Source organism: Neophocaena asiaeorientalis, unplaced genomic scaffold (genome assembly GCF_003031525.2).
Source record: "Neophocaena asiaeorientalis asiaeorientalis breed wild unplaced genomic scaffold, Neophocaena_asiaeorientalis_V1.1 scaffold143, whole genome shotgun sequence".
Lineage (NCBI taxonomy): Eukaryota > Metazoa > Chordata > Mammalia > Artiodactyla > Phocoenidae > Neophocaena > Neophocaena asiaeorientalis.
This window is the reverse complement of record NW_020175536.1, coordinates 2154808-2165287: the sequence shown is the minus strand read 5'-3', so window position 1 is coordinate 2165287 and position 10480 is coordinate 2154808. Positions and strand designations below refer to the sequence as shown.

Sequence of the window (10480 nt, the reverse complement as noted above, 5' to 3'; positions counted from 1 at the left end):
CACACACACACACACACACACACACACACACACACACACACACACACACACACTGTTCTCCTTAGGAAGGCCGCTTGCAAGGTTGGTCCCTGGCTGGCATCTGGAAACTTGGATTGCAGGAATCTTCTCACTGTCATTGTGTTTAGACTGTCTGTACAAATAATGTGGTTTATGAACACCTGCTTTCTTTCCGGGACTCTCAATTTTGGTATGTACTAGGCAGAGGTTGCCTATATGAGCAACCAATAAAAACCCTGGGAGTCTCTAATGGGTCTTCCTGGGCAGCAACACTGCACAAATGTTGCTGCATTTTCATTACTAGGGTAAAGAATGTGCTCTGTGTGACCCCTTATAGGAGGGACACAGCATAAGGAAGCACATACACTTCCTTCAGTGCCTTTTCCCTTTATGATCTGGCTGTGTATCTTCACTAAGTTAGTCATGAGAACAGCTACATGCTGAGCCCCCTGAGACCTTCTAGTCTCTGAATGTGAAGGATGGGTTTGGGGACCCTTGACACATATAACTACAATGTAAGCTTTGTAGGGTCAAGGGCTCAGTGCACTGCTCTGTCTCTAGTACTTAGAACAATCTCTGGTACACAGCTGGTTACTGTAAATATATACTGAAAGTAAGTTTATTTTCTTTCATTCTCCTTCCATTATTCCAAAATGTGATGGAGAAAAATATCAGTGGAAAGTGGGTATTAGAAGCTTTACATAATATAGTTTGCTATAAAACTCATAATATGTGTGTGTGTGTGTGTGTATACATATCTCTCCAACCCATTATTGTACAGTACCTTCTTTTAACTTTGAAGTTGGCCTGAGGTTGGGATGGGCCAGTGAGATTAAGGAGAGGGTTTCCGCTCAGAATGTTTTCCATACGAATCCTTTCTTCTTCAGCCTTTTGTTCTTGTTCCTGCCAACAAGACGGGAAGATTCATATTTACTTATATTACTTCTGGCATCAATCCTATAACTCATATTTTAAAAGACTGTTAAGATTTTAAGAGGGAGACTGGGATAAGCATCAAGGTAGTATTGCTTTTTCTTTGTTTTTAAGACATACCAGAAAAGTCTCACTTATCAAAATAAAATAATTGGGCATTTTCATTATAACCATTTCATGCTTGCCATCATACATTCATTAGTCTCTTTCTGACTTTGACATTCTTGACTTGCATATTTAAATCTATTTTCTTTCTTGAAGTACATACAAAATTACATAACTGTTTAAGAGAGTACCTCTATAAATATTCTAATAATTTAAGAAGATATTAAACATCAAAAAGACACATTTAGCAAAGGAATTATCTCAATTTTTAAGGAAGGGTTATATATAACTGTGATTAAAAATAATTTTATTTTGAATTACTAACAATGTAAACTCACATCTCTAGGACTGGTGACAAGTTATTATTAACCAAGAATTATGTCATAAAATAAGATAAACCATCGTGTAAAAAATTATATTCAGTAAACATGCATTTCTACTAATTTACCTGAGATTTACCCATTTTATTATGATTTATTGTTAATGACTTTCTGTTTTTATCTCTCTCATCTGTTATCAGTTACATGCTTGTCTTTCTTCACTTTATTTTAGCATTAACCTCTTTAAACTCAAATCACCCTCAGTCTCCTTCTTAGAATTAGAAACATAAAATGTCTAAAATCCTTAGCCATGACTTCTAGATCTACCTGATTCCATGCTATCTTAAACCAAAGATAGATCCCACTTTGCTGTGTTTTGGGGGTGACAAAGTTGATGACTTAATATACCAAGGGAAAAAGGACTTTCTGGAAGTCTATTTATAATGAACCTGTGTTAGACCACTCGGAAAAATAGCCTGATTTTCTATACAGGTTAAAGATACTTCATTTTAATAATCAAGTGTGAACAACTGATTTCATTTTTATGAGGCCAAATAATTGGGAGGTGAGAAGATGCAATTTTCAGGGAAATGAACAGGAAAATTCCTTTAAGTCATTTTCAGACTTTAAGCAAGCAAAAGTGAGGAGCCTCCATCATAGATTAAGAACAGATAGCTTTCTAAAAATTATATACTTATTTTTAACAAATTATATTGATGCTAAAAGTAAAAAGACGTATCTCTGAGATGCTAGACAAACAGGAGCTCAAGCATACAATGTATCCAAATTTATAATATAACAACATATGTGATGTAATAAGGTCCTGATCATTTTATGTTCAGAATATTATTTCCTTTAGAGTTACTGGTTGATTGTCATCCATGGCACTGGGGAAAAAAGGTGCCAACTCTTTCCATACTCAAGTACCAGATACACTGTTTCACGACTATAGGTATAAAGGATGGACAGCCTGTGGTTTGGTCAAATCTGAACCATCTTGTTTTGTAAATAAAATTTTACTGGAACACAGTCACAGCCATTTATTTATGCACTGCCTATGGCTGCTTGTATTACAATTAGCTGAGTTGAATAGTTGTGACGGAGGCTGTATGGCCTGCAAGCCTAAAATATTAACTATCTGGCTCTTTACAGAAAGTTCCCCAGCCCTTGACACAGGCTGACTGGTTTGAAAACATTTTGGAACACCTCAAAAACCAGCCACTAGAAAGCCAGACAGGGAAATGGGGGACAGATGGAATAAAACTGTCATTCGAATCCAAAAAAAACACCAACACATTTTGTACAAAGAAATCAGATGAACCTTGCAAAATTGCCAAGATCTTCTGTCTAAAATGTTTATGCTCCTTAAAGGTCAGCCAAATGCATTTAAATGTCTCTTTGCGTATCCACAGCTATTAGGGAGGCCAAAAGAATTTGGAACAGAACAACTGCCCTCTTGTGGTGTGCCAGTGTAGGAATGGTCTTATAATTCTACAGGAGTTATGCTATCATATGCCAAATTTTGACAAGAAATGTTATTTTTAAATATTTTTCTTCTTCAAATCTGAATTCTAGCAGTCTTCAAAGCCTATCCCAAAATCTTCCTCTTTTCTGAATTCTTCCCTGACCCTTCTGATCCATTTGAACTCTACCTCCCTCGGTTCTAACCAATAAGCTACATCAGTCTTTTCCCCAAGACTCTTTCCTTTTTTTAAATAGAGCAATTCTTGGTTCAAATGAAATCTTACACAGAAGCCCATTAAAAAAGCTGCTCTTTTCTGGTTGAAAGTGGAGGTAGGGACTTCCCTAGTGGTCCAGTGGTTACGAATCTGCACTGCCACTACAGGGGACATGGGCTCGATCCCTGATCGGGGAACTAAGATCCCACATGCTGTGCAGTGTGGCCAGGGGAGTAAAAAAAAAAGTGGAGGCAGATATATCTACTTGAGTGTCTCACAATACATCAAGTTCAGTATGTGCCAAACAGAACTCATTATTTTTCCCTCCACTGAAACATGCCCATCCTTGGGCATTCCCTGATTAGTGTATAGCACCAACATCAACCCAGAAACTGCCACAGCTAATCAGTCACTTTCTCTGGTCAATTTTATCTCCTTGATAGCTCTATCAGCATCTGTTTACTTCTCTCAAATCCAACTCCTATCACGCAAGATTTTCATAAGTGCATGTGAGGATTATTGGAACAGCCCCCTACTCAGTTCTTTCCTCTACCCTCCACACCTCAGCCAGAGTAATCTTTCTAAAATGCATACCCAACCTTACCATCTCCAGCTGAAACCGACTAGTTCCACAGGTCCTTTGCAGGAGAGCTCAAACTCCTTTAGCACTGGTCTACAAATCTCTAGTGCTCTGACTCGCTCTTGCCTCCCAAGTTTTGTCTCTTACTGTTACTACTATGGGTAATTCACTCAAAGTTTAAAGGTACATACCATGGATCCTCTTTAATTCGTCTATCTTTGAGTTAGACATTCTTTCCTTCCACTGTGTAAATGTAGAGACTGTGGGGACTCAGAGAATCTAGGTTATATAAAATTTATTGACAGATGGCCTCAGCAAGTGCCTGGAAAGAAGGCTGGGTCAGAAGACAAGGAGAGAGATAAAGACGGCCTCACTATACCTGTGGGTTCTTTGTAGGCTATGACTACATCTTAATCATCTTTGATTCTTCTGACACTTAACAGACACTGACTATATGTCTATTGAACAAATAACTGAATGAAGAGCATTTTGATGAGTATGTCTGAACTATTTGGAAAGAATTTCTAACATAACCAGAAGACTTAGGATGTCATAGGAATCACCAGATTTATAGTCCTACAGGTCTTATAATATTGAGACATGGTATGGATGATTTCTAATATAAGGTGATATTACTTGATTTAAAAAACACTTCTACTTTAGTTTATGTGAGACGATGTAAATATTTAACATGCTGGTTTTACCTTCCTGGCTTGCTCTTCAGCTCTTTCTTTTTTAATTTTTTCCAGCTCCGCAAGAAGAGCTGCAGTATCATCATCATCACTCTCCTCTTCAAAATCTTCATCTTCATCTTCCTCCTAAAAAAGAATGGTGATGGCCCAGGAGAGGGGAGACAAAATAGATTATTCATTTTTTTCCATAGAAGTGGCACTCATCAAATCTTTGGAGCAGGATTAATTTTCCTAAGGGAAAGATAAAGGTACCTAAATACGGTTAAAATTAGCAACAACCAAAAAATAAAATAAAACCCCACAAAAAAGCTTACAATTACTTACTAAAATGTCAACCTCTGATGTATTTTAGACATTATAACAGCAAAGAGTATAATGAAGTACCTTTCAAATTTACATAGTCAAATGGAATTTACATATGAAAATATTTCTAAAACCAGAAAAGGAACACTTTATACTAAGTGTTACAAAGTAACAAAGTATGATACACACTACATACTTTGACCCTGGAGTCAACATAATTTTATATAGCTCAAAACAACTAGGAATTAAAGACAGTCAAAGATACAGAAAAGGGTGCTAAATTCTCAGAAAAAAATAGTTTCAAATGAATAACCATTATATCTCACTTAAAATTGAGTTCCTTATATTGAATTACTGAGTTAATTTTTAATTTAGTCTGTCAACTCTAGAATTACTAATATATATGCTTATTAGATGCTACCCTTGAAAAGTCACTCAGATTTTTCCTCTGTATGTAGAAAACTGCAAATTAATTACAGACTGTGCAGTACCACTAAATTTTAATGTAATTAAAGTGCCAATCCTTAAAAACCTTCCACTTAGATCACATTCCTCCCTAAGCACAGAGGGAGCCATTAAGTGCATTGAACATCTGGAAGGGGCATCATTGGTAGCAAGTATGGAAAGGCCCCTACATTCACTGCAGGGGATGCTATCAATAAAGAGTCCAGTCTGAAGAGTGCCCTCTGAAGAGGAATAACTAGTCCAATTTCCATGGTTTAATACAGGGAATTATTTTTTAGGGAAGCGTATCTTTTAATAGATCTCTTCCTTCTTTGGCTCTCCAGAGATCAAACTTGAAGTTTGATTAACCACAAGATAATGCTTTTTGTTTTAAAATAAACTATAGAGTTTAGCATTGAAGTCAGAGCTATAATTGAATAATAGTAAGTAAAAATAAATACAAATCGCTTCTTAAAGCCAAAAGAATAGATAAAAAGGTATTTCAGAAAAATGGTAAGTAAATTACTACATGGGGATGAGAGGAGGAAGTAAAACATACATCTGTTAGAGGGTCGTCTGCATCGAGGTTGGCAGCGGGAATCTGGTCCAATCGAGGCTTCTTTGACACTGAAGAGGAGGTTGTATGTTCTGGGGGAAAACAAACATTATCTAGCTTACTGAATCAAATCCTGCATTTCTTATAACATTTTAGGGACCTGTGGGCAAGAAGAGCTTAGGTCTTAAGCATGACAGTAGGGATTATAACCACAGTGCATGGCAAATAAGCCCTTGGCAGATATTTATTGAATGAATTAATAAAAGTATTGATTTTAATATGGGAACTGTAACCTCTCTCAGGAAATTTAGGAAATAGTTTACATATGCTAGAAATAAAAATGGAAGAATTTCATAGAAACCATGGGGCCTCAAAAAGTCTGGCTGTGTAAGCAGTTAAAAACTCCTTGATCTGAACTGAAACAATGGTTGCTAAATATCCCCAGATCACCTATTTCTTTCTAAAACATAAAAAGATGGAATTAGAATCAACTTCATTATCATCTCTAATCCAATCAAATCTTTCAAGAAACTGTTATAGCTCACACCCATATTTAAAAGCAAACAAACAAAAACAGTAATCCATTCCAATTACCACATGAAAGAAAAACTACTGTCAACATAACGTTATGAGAGAAACGTCTGGGGTAGTGTTGGCACCTCGGGTTGGCCGGTCTCTGTTCTTTTCTCTTGCAGCAGCTCTCTCTCTTTCTTCCAACTCTCTCCTGAAGTCACGGTTCCGAACTTCTTCAGGGGCATCCTGAGTTGTCTGTCTAAAGTAGAAACAAAACAGGGCAGAAATACTTCTAAAAAACACATGGCTGTAGTAATGGAAGACAATTCACAAAAAGCAACTTTGTCCTGAGTCCCTGAAGCATAAAGTCCCATTGGGGGAACGGGACAAGATCACCCTAATCTGAAGGTTACTAATAGGCATCCTGTGATGTATCCAATATTTCAAGAAACTCAAACTAAATCACATACTTTCTTATAATAAGGCTGCAGGCTGATCAAAATGTCTTTACTTTTGTTAGTATGTTAATTCACAGCTGGTTAGAGTAACACTTTTAATCTCATATTGATTAGTACTGACAGAGCCTGGTGCCTCTGAAGTAATGTATTAGTTACTGTTCCATCTACATATGGAAATTCATATGTTAATTGGAATTTCTGCTTAAGGAATATCTAGTAGCATTTTACAATCATAGAGCATAATTTTAGTGTCAGAAACACTATTGCATTCTACTCCTATGAAAATAGGTAAGTAATAATAACCCACACATGGTACTATCTCATGACCATGTCATTCAACAGATTTGGTCTTGCTTTGTGAAACAAGAAAAACAGAAAAGGCTTCATTACCTATATTTTATCTTTGTATGAGAGGGTAGGTCTCTGCTTGAATATTGCTTTGAGAGTTGGCTCAAATCACCTTCTCCTTTTCCTCTCCCCCCTCTTGCAGGTTCAAAAGTTGGCCTAGCTGCTGTTGTCATCTTCTATGCTTTGAAGAAAAACAGTGTCAAGTTATTTCCAATATGATGAACTCTCATTTTATAAAGCATTAATCAATATCCCTCCTTGTGAAACAATTTCCCTAACTTATTCCCCAAAACTTATAAAATAACCTCAAAAGCTCTGAACAAAACAAATAATGAGGCTCAGGGTGTACAAGGAACATGGCAGATATCTAGTCTGTCATGAAGATATGAGTTTGTGTTCCTGTTCTCCTTCTGGCTCTGTGACCTCCGGCAAACCACCAAGCTTAAGTTTCTGTCATCTGTGGAATGGGGATACTCCTAATAGGATTATTAAGAAATGATGAGACTTGACATGTCAACACCCTCGTAAAATACAGTACTGCCATGTCCGAGTTTTAAAAAATCTCAGCTCAACCTTACTCCACGAGACTCCTTAAGGTTCCCATTTTATCTAAACCTCACACAGCAGAAAATAGGATAGTAACTACAAAAACAAAAAAGATATATAAAAAAATCACTGACAAAGCTACCGAGTGTCCCGGAAAAAAAGCTAGACTTTGATGACAGTTAGAGGCAAAGTTCTCCAACAACCTTTTGTTGATCCAATTTTCTCCAGCAGCCAACGTGATACAAATCAGATCTTTTGCAAATTACAATTTAAGAAATGCTCAAAACACAGGAACCCACCCCCAAAGGTTATGCTACTTTTGCTTTTGAGCAACTAAAGGATACTGCATAGCAGATGTGGCTACTAAAACATCCTCAAGCGTCGGAAAAGCAAGTGTCGGGGAAACTGGGGGAAATGGTACACTTCTCTCGATTTTCAAAAAAACGGAAGAGCGATGTACCCAGAGAGGGAGAAACAGGGTTGCCGGCCTCTGGGGGCGCCGCCGCCCCCCACATCCCCCCGGGTTATTATTACCAGCGCCTCTGGGGGGTTCACCTTCGGGCTGTCCCCGGGAACCCGCTGACCCTTCACCCCTGCCCCACTCGGCGAGGGGTGGGGGAGCCCGGACCCTGCTTAACGCTGTCTGCAGAGTCATCTTCACGCTGCGCTCTCCGCTGCCAGCCCGGGACTGGGGACGCTCCTGACAAACGCTGAGCTCCACCACCCGCCCGCCGCTCCAGGGCCTCCTCTGCCCGCGCTCGCTTCTCCGCCTCCGTCCCCAATCGCCCTTTCTCGCCCCACTCACAGTCTGCTTTCCTGCTGCCGCTCACTCTGGCCGAGCTCCGATGCAGTTGCCTCAGGAGATCATACAGACGCCATTTTAAATCTTGACTCCCAGAAACCTCTGCGCCCAGGGCTAAAGCCCAAGACCCGGAAGCAAACCCCAAGCTCTTTAGCCGCCTTTCAGAGGCGGAGGCAGGGACCAATCAGCGGAGGCCAAGGTGGAAGTAGGCGTGACGACATCAAGGGGCGGGGCTGAAACTGCCCAGGGGGCGGGCATTTGAAATCAGTGCTTAAGAGTAGACCCTAAGCATCATTTTATACCTTCAAGAACCAATTACTTAATGTCTCTTCCGTCTTTTACTTTCCCGACCCCCTCCCAGACGCCTTCATTCCGGTACTGCGTGGACGGAAAGCCCCGGGTAGCAGACACCACGTCCCCGGCTAGCGAGAGAGAGCGTAGAAAAGGATTACACCAAACTGTTTAAATCCAACGGCTCCAGCTCCTTTTTCCTGAGCTAGACCCAACAACCCTAGAGAGTTGGGCTACGGAAAGACTAGTATTTTCATTTAATTGGATATGAAGAAAGAACAAATATGTACGGGGGCAACCACGATCTTTATAAAGGTACCATTCCTGCAAAAATATTAGTCTTCAAAGCAAAGGTTGTATTCGTATTGTTTGTTAAAATTTTTATTTTTTAAAAAGCCTGAGTTCTAGTGGGAGGGAAGGTGTCACTGTTAGAGCTTCCTTATGTATTAACCGACATGGAACTTTTAGAACGGTGGGCCCAACTGCCAGGAGCACTAGATGCAGTTATTAATGTAAGATGGCTACTCAGGTGTTAGGTGAAGTTTTAATAAGGCAGCGAACAGGAAAATGAGAAATCACCAATCGTCCTTACTCTTTCCCCGTAAAAAACCACTCTGGGAACAGGGATCTTGTTTGCTTAGTTCATCTTGGTATCTGATCACATAGTCCTTGGCCACAGTAGATGCTCAATAAATATTTGTTGAACAAATGAAAATTCAACACCCCCAACTTGGTTTCAAATGTAAAAAGCTCATAAAATTGAACATGGAAAAGCTTTTTACCCCTAGAACTCTTTCTTTGAACTTTACATGAAACAAAACAATAGAAAAAGTCCCTTGCCCCATAAAGTTCAAATCTTGATTTTTCTTAGCGAAGCTATTACTCCCCTAGTCTTACACATCTCAGTAAAGGACACTACCATCATACTAGTTACTCAAACCAAAATCCCAGGGCTCCTACTTAAGTTCCTTTTCCTTCATTTTTCTCATCCAGTTTATTTGCAAGTCTTGCCAATTCTACTTTCAACATACACCCTAAATTTCATTCCACTGCCCAAGTCCAGGCCACCATCATTTTCCGCCTGAATTGTAATTGCTCCCTAATGAACTTCCAGCTTCCACTTTTCTCCCACAGTCAGTTTTGCCTGTAACAATGAGAATGATCTTTTAAAATTGTGAATCAGGTAGTGTTACACTCCTGCATAAAAATCCACTGCACTTAGAATAAAAGTCAAATTTCTTAATGTGACCTGAGGTTTCTTAGGGTCTGGTCCCTACCGATCTCTCTGGCTTCACTTCTAATCAATCACTTTCCTACACACTAAGCTCTAGCCACAGCCAACCCTGCATTTCTGTTTCACAAGCAAGATTCCTTTGCACTAGCTTATCTCTGCTGTCTGTGCCCCAACATAGCTGTATTATCATTCTTCAAGTCTCAGCTCAAATAATCACCTCCTTGGTTTTTCCCTGACATCTGCATTTGCACCCCTGTCCCTCCAACACACAAATACCATCACATCACCCGGTTTTATTTTTTCATAGTACTAAACACTACTGAATTTATTCTGTTCATTGTTTATTGCCTTGTTTCTTGTCTGACAGGCAGCATAGCAAAGTCATTAAGAGAAGGGGATCTATAGCCTGACTGTTTTGGTTCTAAATTCCAGATCTGCCCTTTCCTAACTGTATCCTCAGGCAAGTTATTTTCCCTTTCTGTGCCCTCAGTTTCCTCATGTATTAAATGGAGATAATTTCTAGACACTACCACATAGTGTTATTATAAGGATTAAGCAAATTAATACTTGTGCTTAAAACTGTCTCAGCAAACAGTATTTGCTAAACAAATGTTAGTTATTTATTATTAATATTATTTTTATTATTATTGTCTATCTT

At 38.9% G+C, this 10480-nt stretch overlaps 1 protein-coding gene across 2 annotated transcripts in view; it reads right to left on the bottom strand.

Annotated features, from left to right (window-relative positions):
- CWC15 (CWC15 spliceosome associated protein) overlaps nt 1–8391 on the bottom strand; it is an 11081-nt gene extending 2690 nt beyond the window's left edge. The window contains exons 1-6 of one of the 2 annotated variants that reach the window (XM_024731255.1): nt 8301–8391; nt 6992–7130; nt 6290–6402; nt 5634–5722; nt 4340–4453; nt 803–921 (exon numbers count right to left, since the gene is read on the bottom strand). In XM_024731255.1, coding sequence (XP_024587023.1) covers nt 803–921; nt 4340–4453; nt 5634–5722; nt 6290–6402; nt 6992–7122 — 566 coding nt within the window. In that variant the 5' untranslated portion in view covers nt 7123–7130; nt 8301–8391. The remainder of the gene's footprint in view (nt 1–802; nt 922–4339; nt 4454–5633; nt 5723–6289; nt 6403–6991; nt 7131–8300) is intronic. The other variant, XM_024731256.1, reaches the window with a different exon arrangement.
- Nucleotides 8392–10480: the final 2089 nt, after the last annotated feature.